General features: G+C 40.7%; 2 protein-coding genes across 6 annotated transcripts in view; both read left to right on the top strand.

The window, feature by feature from the left end:
* LOC124215919 (dentin sialophosphoprotein) overlaps positions 1-17263 on the top strand; it is a 99721-nt gene extending 82458 nt beyond the window's left edge. Inside the window, exons 1-5 of one of the 3 annotated variants that reach the window (XM_046619843.2) lie at positions 3409-3471; positions 4697-4758; positions 6009-6132; positions 9479-9647; positions 10552-17263. In XM_046619843.2, the coding sequence (XP_046475799.1) occupies positions 6102-6132; positions 9479-9647; positions 10552-15580 (5229 nt within the window). In that variant the 5' untranslated portion in view covers positions 3409-3471; positions 4697-4758; positions 6009-6101 and the 3' untranslated portion in view covers positions 15581-17263. Of the gene's footprint in view, positions 1-3408; positions 3472-4696; positions 4759-6008; positions 6133-9478; positions 9648-10551 lie in introns of those variants that run through there. The other 2 variants (XM_046619842.2, XM_046619841.2) reach the window with 2 other exon arrangements.
* Positions 17264-18413: 1150 nt separating this feature from the next.
* The window catches only part of heph (polypyrimidine tract-binding protein 1 heph), a 358510-nt gene continuing 349802 nt past the window's right edge, over positions 18414-27121 (top strand). For all 3 annotated transcript variants that reach the window (XM_069135784.1, XM_069135783.1, XM_046623389.2), the window contains exon 1: positions 18414-18778. Coding sequence is in view for 1 of the 3 variants with exons in the window: in XM_046623389.2 (XP_046479345.1) it covers positions 18771-18778 (8 nt within the window). In the remaining 2 variants the exon portion in view is untranslated. The remainder of the gene's footprint in view (positions 18779-27121) is intronic.

Below are 27121 nucleotides of genomic sequence, written 5' to 3'. Positions count from 1 at the left end.
ACGTTGGCTCATACGTAATCAACGGTCAGAATTCTGGCACTCAACAGTTAGAGAAGCAGCAGATGAACGGTGCTGTAGGTAACTTTGGCGCACCAATAGACGTTGACTCATACAAAATCAACGGTCAGAATGCTCCTTCTGAGTGGTCTTGGAACTCGCAACGGAATAGTGGTGTAAGCAATTCTGGCTCACTGATCGACGATATTACATTCGGCGGCATTGACCAGAATGATGAAACTGTACCAGATGAGATTACTGAATCGGATCATGCTGGCCTAAACTCAGATGCATCAGGGGATGACTCAGTGTCTGATCACTTTTTACAATCTCGTGTCAGAATCCCGGACGGCCGCACTCCATCAAATATTTTACAATCTACTTCAAACACGCATTACAACTCGTGGCTTTAGATTATCATGATTCGTGTCAATCTTGGTGAGAAAACCATTTTAGTATCATCACCCTTTACTCTGGTTCATACCTGTTTTCTATCGGTCATATCAATGTTATCATTTTTGACCGCTTGGATTAAGGAAGGTTTATCATATACAGCACCAATAGCCAAATCTTGAAAATTCGCCTGTGGTTACGTCTGGTTAATTAATTTGTCGGGTTATTGTACATGTATTTTCTTGAATTCGACAATCGAAATTTTTACATACTTATGTATCTGAATTCGTTTGAAATAAACTTTATTTTTCTTTCCTACATCACTACGGCTATACACGTTTGGCGTACATGCCATCCTATTTCAGTTAATCCTGCATATTGATCAGAAGCCTCTAATCGCATTTACAAATTTCCAACACCTCTCATGCCTTTTTCTATGCATCATCCTGCATAATTTAAGTGGATAGAAAACCTAATTTGGTTTGTGCACAATGTTATCTATCTTTTATGCCCTCTTTTCCCATATTAATATTCATAAATGACAACAATTTAATGTAGAGCAGACCTCATGTGAAGTCGGCTGGTGATTTCATTGTCTCCTTGGAAAATGTATCGTCATACATGAGTGCAGGTTAATATCTGAGCAAACGCACAATGCTTGGACCATGCTAGTTTACTATAGTATGGAAATGCCTGCAACAAATTGTCCGGTCGTTGCCGGATAGTGGCGCAGGCCGTGCAGAGAAAGATATCACGAATGTAGTATGTTATCCCTTTCACACACTACGCAGTCTGTTAAAAATTGAAGGCTGATAGCACGGAAGAGAGTATACATCACTCTGTGATTCGGCACTGCATTTTTGGTAGGCTTGTATACCGCATGCAAATTCCAGTTAGAAAAGGAAGATAAGTTACACAAAATGGCATTGACCTAGCGCGATCATAGGATAGTACTCCAACACAGCGTACAGGTTCCAAAAATTTCGTCACAATCAACGTGATGACACTTCCGAAAGAATTTGGTCCTATCACCGATCTTCATCTGTACTGCAACGCGGTTCGACAGTGAGAGAGCAGTTGACGAAATCAATAACGTTCAATTTGCTCAAGTCTTCTCAGGGTAATACAGTAATCGAGGCTGGCCTTAGAAAATAATCCGCGATTACGTGTTATGAAAAAACTTAGAGTATGTGTCGAACGTGTTGTAGAAAAGTTCAACCTAATTTGTACCAAGGTACCTTTATCCGCGACGATCGACTATTCAGCAACATTGAAGCCGATTTTCTCAAAAAACCTTCTTTCTAACGTTACCGGGTATTCTAACACACCCATAAAACACTGTTCTTGTCTCGAAGGCGAGAGTGTAATAAGTTTTGATCAGTTTCAGTTAGATTAACAAAATAAAATGAGTATAATTTGCTTTACACCGAATGAAGTTGGTTGAATTTGTGAATTCTTGCCAATTGGAAGTGATTACGACAATTCGCCGCTAAAGAAAAAAAAAATAAGGAGCGGTGCAACTTCCACTCGTACCCTCCTGACGTTTCACTTTTCCTAAGTTAGGTCCCCATCCGAAGCGCGCCTTAAGAAGCTTCGCTTCAAAAAAGTCCTTTCAAACTTAAGAAAGGTATTTCACAGTGTTTCGTGAAACTGAAAAATGAAACGAGCCATCGTTCACACCAATACGAATCTGCACCCACAACTGTAATACGTGGACAACGTGGACAGTTAAATACACGCGCATGTGCGTAATTCATACGTTTGTGGATATATTACAGTGAACTGTGCACCGTGGTCTCCTCGTTATGACGTTACGACTAGACTGCGGGAAAACATTTGTATACTGGTATGCTCCTTCATTATACCTCTTTCACTCACATCCGTATTGGCACGGTCGCGATGAGCGGTGATATAACCCAGCTGTACATCAGAGCTGTGTGAATCCCGTGACATTTAGGTACTTGCTATCTTTCACCCATACAGCATACCGTCGTGGCGTTGACCATTCCTTCTCTTTTATGATGTAGTCGCTTTTTCGGACCGGAGTTCTCGTTGACCCCGGTCCTCGGTGGCGAAGAGTATGAAAAATAAGTGTTTGAAGGATGATCAGTGTCGGCATTTTCTATCACGCACCGTGCTCGAAAAGTTTGTTCCATCCTTTGGTGCAGATAATTTGTTTGAACAAGCGCTTTGGCACGAACGGGCGCCCGTTCGTTCTCAAGTCAGTTATCGTAGGTAAATAATTGAATAAATAAGCGTGTAGGTATGTATATGGGTTAACGGCATCGTAAAGAAAAGTTCACTACTCGATGGCTGTAAGGCTGGCTGGTTCGAAGGAGATCCTTGCACTCCCAGTAATTGATACTGATCGCCACGCCGATCCGATTGCCGGATCGTGTCTCGCTTGCTTAAGATATTCCTGCACGAGGAATTAAGTATCGGCGAATCATCTCCAAGCCTAGTTTATAGATCCAACAACATGTTCGTTAATCACCCAGCTACTAATCGGCAAGATGTTTCGAAATTTCATATGCTTGTGTACGTGGATGATTGTGTGCGACGTGTATATATCTCCTAAAGCTTAACAACTTGAGAAAACGAGCACTCGGACTCTTCGGAATTGCTTCAAGCCACTCGAACCCAGCCCCCGAGGCAAACGTTATGTACAATACGGGGTCAAAGTATAAATCAAACTTAATCGGTGTAAGAGGATAACTCTCTTCACCAGATTCCTACTAAAGCTGCTGTGCAATGACGCGTTTCATCCAACCTCCGTATATCTCTTACGTCTAGAATATGCAGTTATTACAAGATATTCTCTAAGTAGTTCGTGATACAGACCTACTCTCGTTTACATTAATATTTATTCATCAATGCGCCCGGGATACAGGTGCAACGAATTGAGGTCACCCTGTCTCCTACACAGTGGTTGATGGTTGCATAGTTTTCTGCTCGGATCATTATTCAGCCTCAAGTCTTTCGAGTCATCGGAGGATTTCGTAAGGCTGTTACCAGAATAACCTTGGCAGGAGTTTGCGAGGACATCTAAGGCCCAGTGAACTTCTTCGAGAGCAATTAACGGTACGACGGTAAAATGTAGACAGGCAAAATTTTTAACAATAAAAAAAAAAAAAAAAAAAACGTGGCAAGAATGTAACGGCCTCGTCAGCGTGGAATTTCTTTATAGAAATTGAAAAAATTTGATGTTCAAACCTTGGTTGCCCTCTGGCTACGCGCGTTTGTCTCGTAAACTGCGTTTTAGGATCTTGAAAGCGTTTGTTTGTCAACGATTAGTGAGCTAGCGCGGCTTGCGGGCTAGTACTTGAAAATATTGCGTACTTTCTTCTTTTCATGATTACGTACAGTTCAAATTGCTGTTTCGGACGGAGTTTCACAGTCGACATTTTCTGAAAACGGAGTATAAGATCCCTTCATTCAACCTTTAGCGGCTATATCATAGGCTGGAAATTTTGTTTGGGGTCTAGCATTTCACAGGTCGGAAGAATTTCTGACGTATGACTGAAACGTCCGTTTCTTTTGAAAATACGCATGTGACGATCTAGTCACAAGTTATGCTAATAATTTACCTCGCTAGTAAAGTGTTCGATACCGATCAATAAATGAGATTGACTGTCAGGGTTGGACTGATCAGGTTAATAGGATGCTTTTACTGCAAGAAAGTGCTGGAGGGTGTCTACAGGAGTGTAGCATGGGGTTTCACATGCCGTTAGACATATTATCTATTTGTATACTAGCAACAGCTGACGAGTCCAATTAGCAACATTTTTGTTCATTAGTGCACCCAGGAATTGAGTGAAATGATCAAGCAGATCCGTTTCTGCAGTTTATTATACAAAAATGATTGATTCAGTTTTTTACTATTTTATTTTTATTCTGGATACGCCGTGCTTGCATCGCGGTTGGTACGGATAAATATAAAGGCGCAGGAAACATGACGAAAATCACCTGGTCTGTCAGAACTGAGAAATAATTAACACCAGGGACGTCTGTCGAGTTAGATAAGCACGGTGAAAGTTATATTAGCTTCTCTAGCTTCGGTAAGAATAATGTGCATGTAATAATTCTGTATGACATTCTTGGCTGAATATGTACCTTGTACATACTCGTCTACTGCTCGCGAAATCATCTATAATATACAAATGTGTAGATCAGACATTGCACTGCGTCAGATCGATATAGATATATTATTTACGAGTTCATCACTTGAACGGTTGTTATAATTACGAATCGATCAAAGCTTTTCACCAGAAACTTAAACCGGCGAATTTTTTTCCATCTGTTTCAGTTATCGTGTGGCTCATAAATTTCCAGCATGGCTTCAGATTGTGCAGCGGAGGTGAACCCGGGGTGAGTGAAAGTTTCAGTATATGTGGTAATTGAATCAGGGTATAGTTGATTGACGCAATTAAGATTCCAATGCCGAATCCCAACAAGGCACAAGACGTATGCACGTACGTATATACACGCGACTGCATAGTCACGCCTTTTGCAAATTGACGTGTTTACAAAAGTAGATGCCACCCGCAACTGGAAATACCCGCATACCGTCCATGGCTAAAGTGAAAGTGAATTTTAATTTTTTTATTTCTCTTTTATTGCTTAGAAGTATCTAGCTGCTGCCGTATAAAAGATCACAATTTTGTCATTCAGCCAAATTGGCCAAGGCAATATCAAGTTACGTACTGCAGCGTTGTGCAAGTTATGCAGTATTAAAGGTATATCACGCTACTCTTTAAAAGTATCGAGATACGGGCGTGTGCACGACAATTTATGTGACACGAATACAGTGCGAATCACTTACAGAAATTTGACAAGAAATAAAATAACTTTATATACGTTCATTGTTACAACTGGTATTTTTCGTGTAGACACTTACAGTTACATAAATATGCTGTACGCAATGATAATTATAATACTATACATAATTGTACAGAAATTTCTGCCAAGCCCTTGACAAGTTTTAAATTAACCTCCGCGGTATAAATTTAATTGATGAAAAAAAAGCATTCTTAATGCCAATTTTATTCACGTAGTTCACGACAGTATAGAAACCTTTTTTTAACGACCGAAGATAATAATCCATTAAACACTGCTGTAAGCGTACAAACATGAAATAGAAAATTACGTTTTATTTATCCAATTGCGCAAATATATAATATAATATATTTATTCGATGTGTAAATATAATTGTTAATAAACGACGAAACAAGATAAATTATAAACAGCTATATCTAATATACAATGTAATTGCAATTCTACGAAACGGTGACAAATCAATCACGGAACATGGAGCAACGGTATTGTCGGTGGATAAAAGAGCAGTTTTGACAATTAAATTCGGCGAATTCTGTCGGTATGGTGAACCGCAATCATATGCCGCCTATAGATATTAATTCTCAAAGAAATTACGCAGCGGAATCTATCGGATGTCATGCCCAAATAGTTAGGTCAACAAAGGTGTTGGCGGTCTGCCGTAAACAATACCTTGAATACTGGTCTTCCTCGTTACTCGAATCAGTTGAGAGAATAATTGTTCAGCTCGAGGGTGAAAATTTCTAATCTGTCATGCTCACAAGGATAACTATATCTCATTCCAGTATTTGGACTTCGACAATTTGCCGGAGACGAACTTTTCCTGTGTGGGCAAAGTCATCGGCGGATACTACGCCGACGTGGAAACTGGCTGCCAGATGTTCCACGTCTGTACCATTGGACAGAAAGGTAAATTACCGACAAAAATGCTGTTTGCCATTCAACTACATACCTTGCGAAACGTTTTCCTCGCTAATTATACGCATCAAGGTGGAACTCTTTCTATCAATTCGCAAGCTTTGCAAGCAAAACCTGCAACTCTAACTCGATCTGATGGTTACATTGACTGTAAAAATGTATCGGGGTGCTGCACTCTCGGAATTTTTTTCTCCCTCAATCGTTCGCTCGTGTTTCAAACGTGTAACTTCCTAATTTTTCAATACCACGAGTATGCCGTTTTCTGCACTGTGGCTAAAAGTTTCACCGACGTGTGGGATGCTCGGAAGAAAAAGTTTTGACAGTGCAGAGCTATTTCATGATTGCCCGCTTGGTTACTCGCATTGAATTCTAACAATAATCAATCCATTTGGCAATGGTCATATTCAAATTCCATGTTAATTCCATCGCCGCCATAGAACGTGATCCAGTGATATTTACTCCCGTAAGAAAGAATCGTTACATCTTTTGTAATTCAGGTTTCGGTCATTATTGTGATATTTAATACATTTAATTAAAGCCGTATTGAAACCGGGTTCAATAATGGCTTACAATTAATCGAGATTGTTCCCTATATTCGTTTGTAATAGCATACTTACCCACAGCCCGTTTCTCGACGTGGCTGATCGGGCGTTTTATTTTTTTATTAATTTTTCCCTTGTTTTTAACGCTACGCAAAACTCGGGCACAACCAGTGAACCGAAACGCATGGCCCAGCAAACTTGTATTGAAAGCGTATAGAAATACGTAGCAAACAGGTCTTACAGACTTTTTCCTACATAGCAACGGTTTTGACATGTCAAAATTGCGTCACCAATTCACGATTCGTTGGTGTTCTAAATTCCGATAAATATAAGGGATCAATCGATGTAGAACAGTAGTCACAAATATACTTATGGGTAAAATATAGAGAGAAAAAACAAACGACACCATAGCACGGAGTATTAAGCTATGGCAATATATATTACGTACACACTTTGTCGAAGTTATTTTCCAAGCATAGGTCAGTAACATTTGTCGCTAATGCCTACGACCATGACATTCCGAGTATGATCAAGCGAGGAAGAATGTGCTTACTGATTAGCATCAAATGCCGATTAACTTGTTAGCTTTTTTTCCGCATGATTCTTCTCTACTTATTCATTGTCACCACAACGCGCCGCAACGGTGATAAGTCGTCAAATAAAAAATCGGCATTTCGGGTGAATTAAACATTAGCGTTACATCTATGGTTGAAGTGTATAATTAGGAATCGCTCGAATGTCAAGAGGCTCGTATCCGTACCGAGACTATACGCTGAAATGTACGAACGCCTTGAACAACGTAACGGTTACGTAAGACGTGCGCACCATATTGCACCGCCTGTCGCTAGTCTTACATTTCACACACGTAGCTGCACTCCGTGCTTCGGTGGCGTCTGTGCATGGTCTGCACAGACTGCTTATTCTAGCATTTATGCGTTATAGCCACACGTGGCATCTAGTCACCGAGTTCATGCACGACCAATCTGCCAGATTTGGTCCACGAGATTTTGACCGATCTGCATCTTGTCAAGATTTATTTGTACTGGAATAAACGGTTTCCGCCTCTACAAGCAAGAAGAATAGCTGAGATTAATTTTGCGCCAGTACACCTAATACCTACTAAAATGGAGACGGTTGTTCCGAACGCTTCAATGCACACGATCTTTTCATTGCTGTACAGGCCATATTGCACTGATTAGATTTCGTTATTCAATCATATCGTAATCATTAGTTATGTTTATCGCGAATCTTCTATCACAAATACTTTATTCAGTTCTATACGGAAAACTGTCACAGAGCAATGGATTCAACGGTTCATTAATGACGGCATTTGATTTTTTAAATAATTCAAGGGATTTAGACGGTTACTCAAATACCTATTGATGTTGAATGGGAAATTCGCGTAATTTCAATTATATTATGAAAACTCAGCGTGCGAATATCTTCGCGTGAGTGCAAACGAAACATTTTTCCAGGCTCAGTATTTCTTGCCCAATCTACGAGTCAAGTTCTTTTCCCTTTCGTCCACTGATCCGTTGGCTTAGAAAATAAGTACCAAACTTGTAAAAATGGCGGAGTGATCGGTGCAAGGCTGATAAATAAATCGCCGAAAGAGAAACAGTGTGCGAGTGGGAGATAGATGGTACAGGGTTTCACGCGACTTTTGTTCCTTACGGTACTACAGTTGACCAACGTTTAAGAACGGTCGATTCAATCGGCGACATTAATCAATCACACGAGGCGTGACTGTGAGGAAAAACGTGGGTACGTCTCGCTCCGTATATTACCGTAAAAAATTCTTCAGGGGTCTACGGCCCCTTCATCCTCACATTTCAATTTGCCGGTACGTCTTCATTTTCACTCCACGAATTCCTCGGATTATCAATGAGCAAACTTCTGATCTACACATTCCATAGAAGAAAATAAAAATACCGCACAATAATTTAGCGCCCGGTGACGTTTATTTCATTTTGTATAAATTTATTTTATCGATACTGGTTTCCCGAATAATATCATATATTATACGGTTGAATTCACTTTCAGATGAAAAAAAAGAGAGAAAATAACAAACTGTACGATATCTATCGGTAGATCCGTCGAGAGATAGGAGATGCTTGTGTAGTTTCGAGAGTGTTTTTTCAGGCAAGTGATGAAAGGTTTGGAAACTCATCTCACTACTACACGAAAAGAAATTTCTAACGATTTTTGTATAGGTTTCAAAACTGCTAGTCGGTAAGGGTTGATCGATACTATTGGCGAAACTCGAGTATATGAATAATTGGCATCGCGTTCACCAGTGCCATAAGATCGTATGAATAGTACCATATTCACATTGTACTAAACCATACCTACATTGTATTTTTTTCACCGCGTGATTTCCGGCTCGTGCATCGGCGCGCAGTTGAAAAGCACGGCTTTCATTTTAACATCGCATGAGATTCGCTACACATTCCTTATACTATGTAGGTACTAGGTACGATGGTGCCAATCATACGATCTTATAGCATTGGCGAATGCGATGCCAAATGATCATGTATTTCGTCTCTCCAATGGTATGGATCAAGCCGAGTAACTAGCAGTTTTGAAGTCGACGCAAGAATTGTCAGAATTTTCTCTCCGTGTAAGCAAATAAAAAAAAAAAAAAAATCACTACATGCATTTGGCGGCACGAATCCTCATTGGTTGAAGACTGTTACCATAGAGCTAATTAATCCTACCGCTGCTTCATCAGTTATAAAGAAGATTTTCAACGTCCCTGTGTGAGCCCCTAATTAACGGTCGATTCTCACCGTAAGATTTGGTTTCAGACGAGATAATGGACATCAAGTTCTTGTGCCTTAATGGGACGGTGTTCGACCAGGAGACTCGAGTTTGCGAGCGAGTCGACGAGGTCGACTGCAGCAAGAGCGAGCGCTTCTACAACCTGAACCTTGAGCTCTATGGAAATAATGCCGTCACTCTGAGGTGAGTCAACCTTTCTTTTTGTCCCGACTCTCATTCTTTCCCCCAGTGATGTGCGGTGTACAAACACGAAATGGGCGGATACAGTGTCGATTCGACCGTCAAATCGTTCAAGTATCAATTCGTATCCCTCTTGTTATCCACCACGAACAATTATCGATTCGTGTTCAAGTAGCACGCGATGTGTTACGTCCAAGTACCGCCATGTAAACTGGTAGCTCAAGATTATGTCCATTTGGTTTTGAGGCGGTACAGGAATCTCGCCTGAAGTGAAATTGAACTTGCTTATACAGCCGAAGTACGTTCTTGTATCTAACGACAAGTGACACATCACTTTGAAGCGATCCGTCCGCGATGCTCTTCGGTTAATTAACTCGTCGATTTGCTGTGATGTCCGTACGAACTTGAGCGAACGGTTATTGAATTGAGTACAATTACAATGAAACGCAACTTTTGGTTCTGCCCGCTGTGTTGTTTGTCGGCTTATTCTTATTCCATCAATAGGCCTGTTGTATCGTGCGTTATAGGCACTTGACGAGGCATTAAATTCTCAACACCTTTCATGTGATTGATACGATGGGTGGGGCAACACGGTTCAATAGACGCGCTAAACACGGTTTCGATCTATCACGAGTCCTCTTAATTCTTCTTTCTTCTTCTACTATTTCTTTTGCTTGTTTTTCTTTTTATATCCTTAATTCGGCAATAGCTTTCGATTATCATGCTCGAGTTAGCCTGAGAGTTATGGGAAAGCGAAGGGCGCTCCTTCAGAACGGAGTCCTGACCTAACCGAACTCGTTGACCGAGTGAAAGTACCAAAAATTTTTTTTACAGCATAATAATAATAACAACATAGATTTGTAGCCTGATTATTGCGTAACTATGTGCTCCGTTTCTCACTTTCCAGCCTCCACGGGGTATCGGACGACGAAGGCGAGGCCACGGAATCCATTGACGATAATCAACTCCAGACGACGATTCATCCATCGACCAGCTCAACGACTACGACCACTCAGCGACCTACCATTCCTCCAGCGACTACACCATCGACTCTGTATCGCCAGCAGAACACCGTATATCCATCGCACTACCAAACTCCGACCGTGTACTCAACCTCGCAAACCAGCCAATCCAAATCACTGTACGACGACAAGAATTCCGGCTACAACCGGCATCAGTACATTTCGCACAACGGCGAACAGGCCAATAATCAGGCAACGTCCTTTCAACTCTTTAGTAATCATGGTATCGGTTCGAGTACCAATCCTCCTCAGGTGCATCAAGCGAGGTATGGAACGACGTCGGCACCTCAGATAATCCACAACAGTCCGTCTACTGTGGCACCTCTGTTCCACGGGATTTCTTCGACGATTCAAACACTGCTTAACAGCAACGCCAATAACCCGTCGTACATAAATCCGATATTCCATAACCACGGCGCGGTAAGTACTACCGAGCATTTCACGATCCATAGCAACAACCCGAGAGAAACCCAAGAGTATCACGATGATGGGGAACGAACGGAGGACCGCAGGCCGCTGGAGGCCATACAATCAACGAATCAAGGAAAGGTTAGCAAGCTCACTATATCGCCTGTACCCACGGATGATGATTCGCATGAATCGGACGAGAATTCGACTTCAAAGATATCATTGGATTTTCATCCTGCGCCGACTAGCACCGAGCAAACGGCAAGGTCTTTCTACCCAACACCGAGATCTTCCCCTAAGCCAGATTCTGACTCGACTCAAATCACTCGGCACATTCACTTGTCGCCATCTGCAGCGATTCCGCAATTGAGACCTCAGCAAATAACGATCAATTTACCACCGCCGGACATCCAACGAATCGTCCAAAATCCCTCGCCCCTTCTTCCTTCGCAGTCACGAGTCATTGTAACTGCGAAGGCCAGCGTCAGCGACGAGTCTGGACGTCCGTTGAATACCTCGGAACTGGTTACGCTCCCTCTGACAACTATACCGGCTAGCTATGACGACTACAAGGAAGGTGACGAGTCCTTCGACCCGTTTTACAGGGATGTGCCCAAGATTAGGCAGTCACGAAGCACCCGGCTAGCAAGGAGTTCACTGGAGGCGGCAGGGAAGGTGAGGTCTTTGAATCGGCGTAGGCAGGCGATTATTCGATTGAAGAGGGAAGTTTTGCAGGACCAAAGTGACTACGAAGAGGATGATGAACTGGCTCGTGATTATGAGTATCCCGTGATTGATGACTCCCGTGAATATGATGGCAATCATCCGTTACATACCGATTCTGAGGAGATCATGGACATAGCAACGATTAAGGCTAACTTTAAAAAGTTCAAAGCACTTTTATTAGGACATCGGGCATCAGCAGAAACATCAGCTGAGAAAAAGACCTCGAAGGAGCGCCCGAGTGATGTAAAGTCCAAGTCACCCAATGATGGTAAGAAAGATTCTGCCTTCCAGGTTTATAATATTGATGAAAAATCTGAAACGACCGGTAACAAGGAAACGAATGTACAAAGTGAGCCAGAAGAAATTAAAGCAAATGAGAATCTCAAGGATTCAGATAACAACGACAACGTGAACTACGACTTGATGCCTGTTGAGAAAACTGCAGACATAGAAGGAAAAGGTCATACCGAGATATCTCTCTCAGTCCCGAAAGAAATGAAAGCAGAGGAGCAGAGTGATACAGACTCATTGTTGGGTACGCAAAAAAAAGATGATCAGCCAGATGTCGAACTATCTTGCAAATCTGCATTTAGTAAGGAAAACAAAAAATGTGTTAACGAGTCTGCGGTGAGCAAAAATGATTCTGAAAAAAAAAATAATTTGGAAATAATCGAAACTGCAGTCGATGCTGGAAAGACAAAGACTGAGGAAGCGGTAAAATCTGGAAACGCGACAACCTCTGCAGTCTCAATAATAAAAAATGCGTCCGGACCTAAGTCTCCTACTACGATCGGTTCTGACGTCGACGAATATATTCATCCTGACATTAAAGAGGAAACGAAGGTGTCAGACCTTGACGAACACGTCATTAAATCTGAATCTGTTCCAACACCTACGGAATCTAACGTCAAAGACATGGACTCCACAGAATATGAGACCCTAAAATCTGAAGTGAACACGGAAGAGCTGAATGTGCAGAAACTTGTTGAAGATACCGAAAAGTTATCTTCCTCTCACCATGAAGGAATTGTGCCGGATGCAATGCTTCGCGACGGAGATTTGCGAAATTCGGATGCGGCAATCATCAATAGTGATGCGGTCTCACACGTTGCTCCGGAAACAAAGTCCGTACCTTACTCTAACGAGACAAGAATTGAGGGGAAGAAAATAACGAGTTTTGAGAAATCTGAACCCAAGCCTGAGCTCAAGACTGATCAATCGCACATTGAGGCAGTACCACAAAAATTAATGGATATGTCCAACAATGAACAAGAATACCCTAAAAATTACAGTAAGACGTCGCAAGTACCATCCGATGTTAGGGTACCAGAAGCTGAAGTATCAAAGGTCGAGAAAGATCGTGAGGGTGAATCTGTTGACTCCAAAGGCAAAGAAGATCTTAAATCTGATGACGATTTCACCGCAAAGGAATCTCATCTCAGTAAAAACCACACAACTCAATTCGAACAATCCGAAGCAACCCCCAACGAGAATCAAGAGACTGAAAATAGCAAGTCAGTGGTGGCTGAGAATGTGAAACCGCAAGACTCAGCTGTAGAACAAAGTATTCCCCATAGCAAGGAGTACGAAGTCGAGGGTCAATTAAATGATGACGTGATCGATAAAGAGCTTAATTCTTCAGTTGTAAAAGTTGAATCTGCAGCAGAAATGAGAGATTCCCCAACCGACGAAGAGTCCGTGAAAGCATCAAACTCCGAGGAAGTAAAGGCATCAAACTTATCAAAGTTGAATCCGCAAGACTCAAAAGCAATTAAAGATGGCTTCTCAGACTTCAAATCAGAGAAGCCAAAGACTTCCACCTCAAATTCTCCGAAATCGGAGAACGAGACGTCGACCATCGATGACATGCGAGATGAACCAGCATCACGGTCATCGAAAGAAGTCGACTCTGAAGAAGAACCGGATAACAACTACTCCAAAAAAATCATCAATGAAAGTAAAAATGAAGAAAAACTCGATGCCCAGAATGAAGAAATGCATGAAAAAACCTCAAAAGAAAGTACCACTGAAATAAAGGAATCGGAAACGACCCAGTCATCGGACTCTAGGGAAAAAACAGAAGATGAATGGATTGCTAGCAGGGACACTGATGATTACCCATCATCAGATACGCGCGGGGTTCATCGTTCTGCGGAAAAGTCATCGGAGTCACCGAACCAGATACCATGTGACGAGTCGGACTGCGAAAAGGCTACGTCATCTCAGAAGGCAAGCTACGAGGACTCAAGAGGCGAGACGGGGGAGTACGACGACTATACCTCTGACGAGTACAACTCTAGGTCTAGAGATTCGGAACCTTATAAAATGAGTAGCGAATACATTGGATCCCAAGAGCCGACGTCCAGGGACAGCTACTCGGACTATAACTCTGAGGAATATTCCACTTCGAATGAGGATGATGGGCCAGTCAGTGGCGAAGCGTACTCGATCGAAGATTCCAAGCCGACGTTATCGAGTGAAGATTACAGCACGGAGGGGGTCTTGAAGTTCACTGACGAGATACCCCATCTCAAGAAAAAACACTTGAAGCAGAAGATCGAGGAAGCGTCGAGCACCGCGGTCGGCTCCGAGGATTACGTTGACGACAATTACGAGCCTGAACACTACATCGAAAATTCGGCAGAAAACAATGAGTCCTCTTTCGACACTACCGAGGAAAAGGAACCCAAAGCCGTATCCGAGTCCTCCAGCGAACACGGACTAAACGACGAGGCTTCGGATAGTCGTCTCCCAACTACCTCGACTACCACTACTACTACGACCACGACGACCACCACGACTAGACCCGTTCCTCCAAGTCTCTTCAGGCCGCTTACTGCGAGGAAAAATTATAAGTACATTCCTCCAACGACTACTCCTAACCCGGTGGTAATCAAGCACAGATTTGGGCTTGTGAATCCGCGACCTGCGAAACCCATCAAGAGCTACAATGAACTTGCTCCAAGGCCTGTGATCAGGAAGAACCCACTGCTCTCGAGAAGAACATTCGGTACTGAAAGCACGACACGAAAGTCAACCAGCTTGGTGCGGCGAATCGACGACTTTGAAGACTCGTCTGAGATTATCTGGACGTCGACTGAGTACATTGACGAGGATGAAAGACCTCGAGAGAACAAACTAACTCGATCAGCAAACGACGTCTCTTTCAACGATACAATCGAAGCTTCATCTAACGACAAAGGGCAAGAGGGAACAACTGTTGGCCAGAAAGCCCCTGTCGCAGAATCTGTCACCCGAAGCAATAACGAGGCAAGTACGAATCCATCCGTTGGCATTGAGACGACCCTTGGTATCAACGCGGCGATCTTCTCGACTCCTTATCCGTTGCTGAAAGCAACGGAGAGCCCAAATTCAGCGGTGCAAGAGAGCGAGGATAGCGAAACTGACGGCGCTAAGTTGGTGCAAATAGACGAGCCAAGAACGGAGACGGTGAAAGTTATTGACGACGAATCATCGACGAGTTCGAATGTGAAGACCGAAACAACGACGGAAGAGAAGGGGTCGAAAATTCATACGAACCATCGGGATGAAGGATCGAAAGTTACTCAAGTTGCCTTTAGCTGCATCGATCGAGAACCGTATCGCTTTTACGGAGATCCGAGAGACTGCCGACTGTTTCATTACTGCTCCCCAGGATTCACTTCCAGGCAAATGCTAGACTTCCGGTTTGTCTGCGAGAATACGACCATGTTCGACGAGGAGACTCAGAGCTGTCGAGAGGACGTTGTCAACCCAAAATGTGCCAATAGAAAATGGTGAACAAGGCTGAGATTTTCCGTCACTCGACGCGTTATACGGGATTCTTGGAAGACACACACGTAGAACGATTTTTTTCTTCAGAACAATAAACGTTGATAGATAAAAGAATTAATTTTCTTCAAAGTGATTTATTGCTATGAAACTGAACTTCCGGTAGTTGGATAACATCGTTGATGTTATAAAAAAATCCTCAAGATAAAATCGTTCCACAGATTATTGTTTTCAATTGTTACGGTAGCGCTTTCGCATGGCCTGAGTTTGACCAAATGTAATGAAACGAAAACTTCCAAGCGTTCAACGGAAGGACCTACTATTTTAGTATTTAACATTGCAATTCGACTTTACCGTCCGAGATTGATTTTGGTGATTCGTGAATCCTCCAGATTATTAGCATATTTATATAAGATTTAGAAAACTATTCTTAAGTAATTGCCATAACAGTTTTTGTTGTTTTTTTTTCTCTAAATCTCAACGTCTGGATTCACACTTATTAAAATTAATGCATCGTTTCGATTCCCAGAAATGTTTGAGGAGAACAACATTCATTTGCGTTCCTTCGACTTTTAATATTTTTTTTCGGAATCGAAATTCGGAATGAAGTGTTTTATTTGCAAGGAAGCTCTCTCGTATATACTATGACAGATTTATAGACTATATAATAATTATAATAAGCTCGGTTTCGTCGCAACGCAAAGGTTTCCAACAGATTCTCCCTAGCATGGTTTCATCATTCCAATGGTTATACACTATAATTATAAGGAATGTTCGGTAACAAATATCGAATACTAGTAGGTAGATTTGTAATACGAAATTATAATTTCCCGTGATCATTTCATCGAGGTATGTATAAAAGTGTCTATGTATGTAAATGATCGGTGTACGAATAACGATATAAGAGTTGTACAATGTATGTATACGATTAAACAAAATACAATAACCTACGACGTAACTGTATTGGAACGTAGGATAATTAGGCAAAAGTAGATAATTGAATATCGTTGAAAAGTCGCTCCTATATATGTATTGCTCAAACTTACGGTCAACTAAAACGCACTTAGGCAAGTTGTACAGAGATTTTCTATTCACTAACAAGCATGTATGATTATGATATTTTAATGCCTAAATGAATTGGGTTAATCTAAGGTTTCCCTCGTATTTAGTGAAACACTGCGGTCACCGCGTCCCGCAGTCCAGCATACACGAATAAGCCACGTTATGCACATGAGAAAAATACTCGTATTCCTGTAAATAGATTTTAAGTTATATAATACGTGCCTCGCGTCGTCCGCATATCTTTCTATGGTTACTTTGTATTTTGGCGGTAAATAGATATAAATTACTTTTACGCTGGCGAATAGATATAAATATTCAATTACATAATATAGTGTACGATATTTCTTCTAAGTTTGATTGAAATTTGTATTAATTATAAGTTGGATGCGACTTCACCCCGTCGGCCAACCCGAATCTGTTTCAAACCACGTTGCGACAAGATTAGCAAGTTTGGTTTATTATATACAATAAACTTTGAAGCGTGTTGATCTGATCGCAGTTAAAGATTATTTCAAACTACGAGACGCCATGTGTAACCAGATGTAGGTACAAGAGATTATACGACGAGGAGACCCTCTGTATTTTTTAAGGAATTATATCACGTTAATAGCAACAAAACGTTGCCCTCATAATTCAATTACTTCTTCCATACGGTCCCCCTTCCTATACTTCCTGTGCATTCCCTTGTCCTTGACTAAACCTATCAAGTTATAATTTTGGGATCGCTTTGTCTTCCCGAATTCTCAAGAACGCTGCGATTGATCGTGTAATACATCGTATGTTCTTCCCAACTTAGAATAACCTCACCATCAGAAACGCTTTGAGTCGACCAGGGACCGAGATAAGACTATTTTCAGAAGATCGACTGATATTTGCGTAGAGGCCGCTACTCATACGGCGTAGTAAAAGACTCACAATCAAGTACATCTGGAACGAAGAGTTTCGAAAAAGGACCAATTTTCGACGGGTAAGTAGGCTCAGGAATTTAAAAATCAAGGATTGTTAATTGAAAGTGTAAACAAATAAAGAAATCGAATGAACCGGTAGCTGCTCGAGCTATAAGGAGATAATCTAATTCTTCTTCTTATTCTAGAATTGTAATACGTGTAATAATGCATTGAAACGAATCAACTACTGATATTTTATTATTATGGTTTTTGTTGAGAAGAAGGGCCCTGGACACACCGCAATATTTTCACTGTGGACTAATGCGGTAATAAAAGTATCAACAGACATCTTGCGCATGCAGCAATGGGTGCAAGATTCTGGAATAATGAGAATGCATTAGATTATTTTCTCACCTCGAAAAACCGGTACCGTTCCATTCTATTTCCTTCTCGCTTCTTTATTTCCTCTACGTATTTTTGACTCGCGGAATTTTGCCGTTACGTCGGTACCCATTTTCACGAGCTTCTTTTTACCGCCGACTGCGTGCGCTGCCGCGTCAATACGCGTCAGTAAGGGTGGATTGTCTTTACATTTTTAATCCAACGATTTGTACAATTGATAAAAGGAAGTCGAGCACGGAATTCAGTGCAGGCTGATCGTCGGTCGGTGTTGTCTATCGCTTGTCGATACAGTACCATCAGAGCAGTCGGCATCGGTAGAAATCTTGCCAGGTGTCGGTGCGACTGATTCAGGTGAGCGTCGTTTGTTTTTTCGGGAACTACAGCGGTGTTCGAGTGGGCGAGTGATTGGGAGCGAGGCGAACAGGTGTCGCCACGATGACGGAGAAGCGAAAACGGTCGGATAACGTGGGGCCACTGACAATCTCGTGTACGGCTGGGTAGTCGTGTGTCGGTCGTTGGGACTATTGTCGAATAAAAGTAAAGATAGCCGGTGATTTGGTGCCGATTTAAAGCCGGGTAAGTGCCCTAGTTGTAGAGTGACAGAGCGGCGGGTGTCGGGCGGATATTTCGGGGCATAAACAGGCCGCGGTATCGTTGCCGGATCGGTTGTCTCGGTTTGACGGCTCGGAAAGGGATTTTCGCGTGGCAGCCATATTTTCGTCACATGCAACCTGTTGTTTTGAAAGCGTGGCGGAGTGAGTGCGCCTGCAGTGACTGATCGTCGTTCATTATCGCCACTCGACACCGAGGTATCGAGGAGAGCCTGGATTCCCACTCGCGTCCCCAGGATGAACGGGTAAGTAGATGAGAGAACAGGCGGGATATTCGTTCCGCCCGCTGCGATACCGACCCAACATAACCTCGCCAATCTACGCTACGGTTCCCTATCGCTTCTCCACGTGTGGCTAATCCTCTCGCCGCTCCTGCGTATTCGGCGCGACACGGACTTCGTCTCGCGTCGAGTGTCGCTGTCGCCCCATGCGAATCGCCGGAATACTTGACCCCGCCGTCTCGCCCGTTATTGAAAGCCCTTCCCTTATCCCTCCCCTCCCGTCTCCTCCCCCCCCCCCCCCCCTCTTCTCCTTTCATCCACTCTCCCTCCTCCTTTGCAGCGTCGCCGAATTGAATCAGTTGACGCAGCGCGCGTCGAAGTGGACCGCTAAGAGAGCCAAAGACTCTCTCGCTCTTCTCTTGGCATTTACGGATATTTGTATTGAGGATTAATCGAACGGCGGCGCGATTCAAGAGTTGCAAAACGGAGATAAACCGTTTCATCAATACCCAGCAGTGTTATTTGCGCCCAATGATCGTTAAGGGCATGTTCTGGTCGATTTCATCGTTGACGTATGTATACCTCCAAATATCGGAGCCCACGTGTCTGAAATGCAAAAATGGGCTTAACCGACCCATTCTATACACAGTTCTGAATTAAGAAACATTCCAATAGATTTTCACTTGACGCAGAAATATAGAAATGGCATGAATTATACGAATTTACTATTGCGATTTCGTAGAATCCGTACCGTTTCTTTATTTCTACGTCAAATGAAAATCTATTTTATTGTTTTTATTCAGAATTGTGTATAGATTTAGACTGTTGAGCCCTTTTACGCGTTTGAGATACGTGGGCTTCGATATTTGGAGATATATACGTCAACGTTGAAATCAACTAGACCACCTCCTTAACAAGAATAAGCGATATCTGCGATGTTAACAGAATAAGCCCCAGAGCGTTAGAATGGAAGAAAAAAATTCCGAAGTTTACAATTAGTCACTTCCAACGTTCTAATTACAAAATCTTTTCTCAAATTGTTGATGCGTAGTTTGTTTGATTCGAATTTCCTCGGAATCATTTCGCTTACACGATACGGATCATATTGTTTCATTCGAGATCATCATCATTGGCGCAAATAATATCGCCGGAGATTTTTCAAACGGTTTTTCCTCTCCTCCCAACTTTTGATTCAAATGATTCGGCCAGGAACACGTGCCTCTCGAATGTCTGTATAACGATACCTGCTCCATCTATGAGAGTGTCTATAGGGTGTTTGAATTACCTCCGAGTTTATTTAGGTTTTGTTTGCTCAAAGCCGGTCTTTTTACTATTCACAATTACTGATGATTTATACCGGCTCATTTTAATCCAATGAACATACACCACCTATACCAAACGGTTTCATGTAGTATAATCTGGACGTTTGAAAGAGAGCATCGGAAAATGTTCACACGATGTTATTACGACAACCCGTGACAGGCAAACATTCAAACCGTATACATCTCGTCGCAATGAGTGTAACAAATACCCAGTGAAAATTAATTTCGAATATCTCAGCTTCCAATAGAGCTGGCGAGATTTTTTTTCTAAATTTAAAGATCAAACAATTCTGCATAATAAGGTTGTATTATGAAAGTAATCAGGTTGAATTAGACAAATAAAACTGAACGTTGAAGGGGTTCAATACTTACAGTCTGCTCCAAGAGTACAAGACTTTGAGAAAGGGAGGGGGAGATTTACCCTTCTTACCTACCAAGGAATAAAAAATACAATTATTTACGACCAGACACCTATGTTTGAAATTTACAAAAAGGGCAGAGATATGCTGTATATACCGTGCTGAATATTTAATATCGTTTATTCGCAAGTTGTTTTGTAAACGTTATATGCATACATGTACATACATTTACAAATAACCTTAGCAAAGGAGGATTAGCGTCAATTTTTATCTAAGCATATGTTTATAGCAATCCGAACTCAAAAGACTTTGAGAATGATTACTGATTGGAAAACGTCCCAATGTTCAATATTAATGTGGTAATTTGTTGTATGGTAATATTTTCGATGTATTGTGCGTTCGTGAAATCCTTTGGCAAACTCGGCTCTCGAAACGAGAAACGAATAATTGGGTAGACGAATAGCAATCGAAAATTGTTGACCGCACAATTTCACTTTTTACGTGAAAAAAGTCCCTGCTTTTACTTTTGTCGAATAAGTTGGTCGTTAAGCGCTTTACGATCTAGTGCGTAATCGATTCTATACCATGAACCGGTTCCCCTTTGTACTGGGAATAATATTTACGTGATATTCAACAACTGCTGGTTGGAAATACATTTGCAATCGTTTTGTAGTACCGATCAAATGTTATTGTGCATCGAGTCGTTGTTGCCGTTTTTTCATCAAATTTTAGTCGGCAAGCTCTGATTTTCGAACGAATAACCTGCCGATTTTCATTTTGTCTTAAAAATTTGCACTGCCGGAAAATCTAACGTATTGACCGTTGAACGTTTTTTTTAGAAAGTTATGTCTACGTGGATTGATAATGATCTTAAGATTCATACCTTATTTATACTTTTGAAAAGTACGAGGGAAAATTTGAAATTTATCCCAATGAACTGGCAAAAAATCTACCTACCCAGTAGGTAGAAAATTGAAGAAATTCAAGCCTGTCGATCTATGCGAGCGATTTCAGTAAATAAAATCAAACAATGAAACAATAACGAAAATAAAAGGATAAAGCAATAATGGATGCGCGCTCTGAACTTTTTTATGTCAACCACCCAACAAGATTATTTATTGTTATTATATAACAGTTTGTAATTATGCGATACAGAAAAAAAAACAACAAAATGACATAAATAAATACGTTTCAGAAGTGAAACATGAACGCCCTCGAATTACAGACTATATATCGTAGGTATTCAACCGAATGATTTTCACAATTGGATTAATTAGCGTAGATTGCGTGTTAATGATTATGGAGTTGCAAAAATGGCGTAGCTCGATTTTTTTTAAACCGACGGTCAAAGAGCATCTCGTACGCATGCAAATTATTGGATCGATATTATATGAAACGGGTTTTGAAGGGGGCGAAAAATATACTTGAAGTGTGCCGATATGAATGAGGGGAAAATTGATTATTAGCTTCAATCACAAGCGACTAAACGAATAAATACTCGTATCAACATTAAGATCAAACACAAGTGAGGTTCGTCGTCCTCTCATTTTTGTTCATCGTACTTTGAAAGCATGGCGCGTGTCGTCGATAGTCACGTGACAATTCCATAGCAATGGGAATGGTATCGATCGAAACCGGGTAGCAGATACGTATATACTCACATCGGCACATACTATTACTACATAATTTATGGTAGAGTCGCAGAGTTGTATTATTAGCCCAACTATCGTTCAGTTCAGTTTATATTACACGCATCCTCGCCGGCAGCAATATAACAACCGAATACTCGTAGGAAATCGAATAAAACGATCGAGTCGTTCAACCAGTCAAGAACCACACAGCCCGCGATTTCGTCAATATGGTTGTTGTTAATATTTACCGATCGTCGGTTATTATTATAATGCAAAGAGGCGCGCAACGATTAGCTAGACAAATTTGCCTTGCCGGGCGATTTAGCCTGTACCTGTATAACCGGAGTAGATTTGGTCTACAAACTTGTCCTTGTTCTACATAAAAATTACGCTGCACGTGTGCAGTTCTCTTGAAAGCCGATAAAATTGATGATATTTGCGTCTCGAAATAGCGCATGCATAAATCATGCATGGTATTAAAATCGCGCAGGGGAAAAGAAAATCCCGAGATCTTGAGTCAGATCGGATTTCTATATTTTCGGATATTACACCGACGACAGTATTTATAATTTTAACGAACAGATCATTGCGTCGAGGCTCTGCATTCACGGCATACAAAATTATACCGTACGGCGAATATTCCCCATCGGCTCGTCGCTCGTCGTAAACTCAACGAGCAATAACACTGGCATGCCAGCACCAGCTTCTCCCATCTGTAGGACTAATCTACGTCGTATGAGTATGAGCGTCCGCAAAATCTATAGACACAATGCCACGTGCGGAATGGCCGCAGATGTACGCCAGTGTACATAAATTAAAAAAAAACTAAATCCGCTCGGCGGGCGTTTCAAATTTGGCGATTATGTAAACCTGACTCAACCTATTTGCTGATCGTAACGTAGTACGTAACGATAGCTCACTGCTTTTCGATATTATGCCAACGGATCCCGTTCCAACCAGAGTATATTTATGACCATGGTAAACCGTTTTCCGCAGGTCGTCAAAGTTCGTAAATATAATATGTAACTATAAAAAAATTAGAAATGTTGCAGCAAACATTTTCGAACAACAAAAAATCAATAACACGAACGAATAACGATCGTGCCAATTATTATACTATGACTGTCTTTTGCAGATATCTCAGGCATTGAAATTCTTCGGTAAATTAATTTCTATAAAGCGTTTGAAGATAAGATTTTTGAACAACTTGTCGAACATTTTCATCTCTGGAGTTTTTATGCTCCCGCTGGGAGTAGGTACAAATCGGTAACTTGATCTACATGAATCGTGAGTCGTGAAAATTTTCATCTCACATCCGGCCCGGTATGCAGTTCACAAATATTGTATAAGCTGTAATACTTTGAAGAAGATTCATGAATATTAATCGGCTAGATTCATTAGTGCCTCCTGACTGAGCAACCGACAGACCATTCGCCACACAAGTTGCATGTGATTCGTGTACATATGAGTGATTCCACGTCAAATCGAACAGCTTTTTCGCCTCGATGTTTCCGATATTTCGCCATAATTTCTGTAACAGATTTTAATGAAAGACGTAAATTAATCGATCATTAAAAAATTTCGCCCAAATTTCCCAAGTTACACGGTAAAAACCTCGTGATCTCGTACAGCCAGTACTCTTATGGTGCACTCATCGCGACTCGATTGAGGCGTGGCTTTCACAATTAGCCTCCTCGGCGCTGGCCATTGGCTATAAGCTGACCGCAGCCGCGATAAGTAGGTACCTATCCTCCGGAAGATTTCGGCGCGAGTATCATTCTCTTCGTCGTCTCGGTAAGCTATTGGTCGGTTCTTATCTTATACGGAATGAGCAATGACGCTAGTCACTTTTTGCGGTATCGCCGCTCATTGCTAATGGATGGAAATTGTAAAAATTCGTAACTCACCGAAATGTGTGGAAATGTCGACGGTATTTTTTTTATTTTCGCTTCCAAGCTTGAAAAGTCTCGTATTCGCCAAACAAAATACGTATTCGAATTTTTCACTTGTTTTTACAATGACTTAACACTGCTCAAGAGAAAAGAAGAAATAATAAAGATTCCCGCTGAACGAAAAAATAACTATCTTTTATCTCACGCATATACTTTGCGGTACAATACTTCTGATCGAAATTTATCCGGACTACACGTGTAAGGAAATGCGTCAATTGTCAAGAGGATGAATTGTGCAATGTCCTGATTATTGCGTTCGTCGTCTAATCGATGCTTAAGGAAGTCTAATCCCGAACTCTAATCCCGATTTATGCGCGCGTAAAACCCGCTAATTCAAACTAATTTACAATTATGTATATAGTTTCGGCAAACGTTATATGTAAGAAGAGAGGTGGGGAGGTGAGGAGAGGGGGGATGTGTTACGTTACGTTACGTGTGTAATGACATGTGACATGGATATATCGCTGGCAGGTTATGCTTGCGGGCAAACACCGGGATCTTCTCAGGTTAAATTAAACCGATGTGAATTGGTATGTTGTAGATTCCCCGCATAACGCAGCTCGAGGGTTTTTGGCGACAAAATTGTCCTCGCTTCGCTTTAACGATCTCGTTTCGACGGTAATAGAACAACGTGGCAAAATGCCATCACGCTCTGCACTTACGTACACAGAATCTTCGAGTATACGTACACGATCAGTTATGATACGCTGTTAAACGTGTTTGTTGTAAAATTTACTCAACACGTGTAGGGAGCCTTATGCGTATACGGTATGGTTAATTAACGATTCATTTGTTTTGTCACATTACAAAGGAAATTTTTAACGTCAATGTACCCTGTAAAAGCGATATGAATGTACATTTGCGTATTCATTTTAGTGAACATTGCGATGTGTTGTCTCTCGAATTTCTATCTTCCACTTTATTTTATTACGGTTATTTATTTATTTGGTTCGTTAAGAGAAGTCTCGTCAATTTCTTTTAAGATAAATTGGTTCTTTTTTTGAGATGTTTCCTTTTAAGTTTTGTGAATTTTTTAAATATTTTGCTGGTTAAATCCTGGTCTTTCGTTTTCTGGAAGAATTTTCCGTTTAGATAAACTAAAGTTGCCAGAATCTCTCTGATAAACTCTTACAACAGAGGTGGAACGGCTTAAATTGAATAATGAATTGAAATAAAATTTTCCAGTACACTTGATGATACCAGCGATACGAAATTCGTGAATAACTTTATTTATTATTCGCAAAACGTCTCAATTTTTACAACATGGTTTACCGAATGCCTTCTCCTCCCTTTTCACAACGATCCCGTGAAAAGAGCGTTGTTTATCAATCTTGAACTTATTTTCTATCAATGAAACACTTACAAGTAACTCTAAATTAACTTAGAACTAATTTACAAACTATAAACCAATGAACAAGTCTTTCCTACAGAACGTGGTAAACTGAATTTTCCGTAGAGATTTAGTAATTTCAAAAAACTAAGGATCATTAAAGTGTAGAGTATTTTTTTATATTCAGGACAGATACACATCGCTTTCTTTTTTGTTTAGCCTAATTATAATCAACTCCCTGATGACTAAAACGTATCTTGAATTTAATCGAGAAACGCCGCTTGCGCCAATCGCTCGCATGAAAAGTGAACCAATCTTTCATAACTTATGTTGATTTAGGAACAATTCTCGTTCGCTTGACTTTTAAAATTATGTATCATCTAGTATTGAAGAAATGATTATTAAGGCAATTTGTAAAACAAAGTTACGAATTTAAATTTCAATTATGTGAATTTTTCTTTCCTCGCCTCTTCTATGTGTTTCACAACTCGAAAACGGTTCCGATCTGTGATTTGTGACAGAAAAATTGTAAACAAAATGGTAATGATTCAGTAGAAACCCCGAGTAAAGTTATGCGCATATTTAGTACATTTACAAAAATATACAGGAAATTTCGAACAATATTTGTGTAATTAACACACAAATAGTGTTTATACGACAAGTTTAGCAAATTTGAAAAGCAGCTGCGTACTTTTTCAACAAGGATTTTAAAATTTCTGATTTTGTTATTAGATTTTTTTTTAAACGTATGGCGATTCCACTTTGCTACTCAGAAATTCTACGTTTGCTCTAATTTTGCTTAACAAAAGTGTAGTAAAATCACAAACACTTCTAACAGTGTATACATGGGTCCTGTTACTGTTCATGTTACTGTTTCTTATTTTTACACATACGTAGATATAGTTAATTTTCAAATGGGCGTGATTTTCGGAACGAAGCCTCTTGCATCTAATTATGCATAATAATACCTGCATCAGCTCCGTGTTTGGAGACAAAGACTTGTACAAGAAATTATTCAAACGTCAGTAAATGAGAACAAAAAAAAAAAAATAAATTAATCGACTCTCCGAATGCACTGATAAAAATTTGTGTACGGTACTTCCTATACTGTATTGAAAGTGTTATTCGGATACGGAATAATGAATTCACTATACATTTACTGTCTACGCAATTTACAAATACAATAAATTTACTACACAATCTACTGAATTCAAATTACTTTTTTGAATTTTTCCTATAAATTTTAGTATTATCAAAAATTTTCATTGTAAATTTAAGACAAATACATAGTAATTCACATCGCTGCACCGAATTTGGATATTTCCAACCTGATTCATAAATTGACTGAAATTACAGTACAGTTTGTACACTAAACGTGTACTAAATTCACAATCATTTTCAACAATGTTATTTATTCAAAAACTGAATAAAAAAATCAAACGAATTAACTATAAATATAAAATTTCACACGCAAGGGAGGAAATGTATAACATAATACAAAATATCACACGCGAGTAAATTCGGCATAATTATAACGCGTTGTGTGTGTATATATATATATATATATATATATATATAAGCGTAAAAGGTGAGGGAAGAAATTTAATCAAAATACTGTTCGAACCCCGGGGTTGGGGGGTTGATAATTGTAACGCGGATCATTGACTGCTGGGCTGATCAAGCAACGAACCTGCAACCCCGTGTAAATACTTCCTATCGATGCCGCACTGCACGCGGCGCCGAATAACCCTGTGAATATAATTCCAGGATTGC

Source organism: Neodiprion pinetum, chromosome 4 (assembly GCF_021155775.2).
Source record: "Neodiprion pinetum isolate iyNeoPine1 chromosome 4, iyNeoPine1.2, whole genome shotgun sequence".
Lineage (NCBI taxonomy): Eukaryota > Metazoa > Arthropoda > Insecta > Hymenoptera > Diprionidae > Neodiprion > Neodiprion pinetum.
The sequence above is the reverse complement of the archived record's forward strand: the minus strand, read 5'-3'. Positions and strand labels throughout refer to the sequence as shown.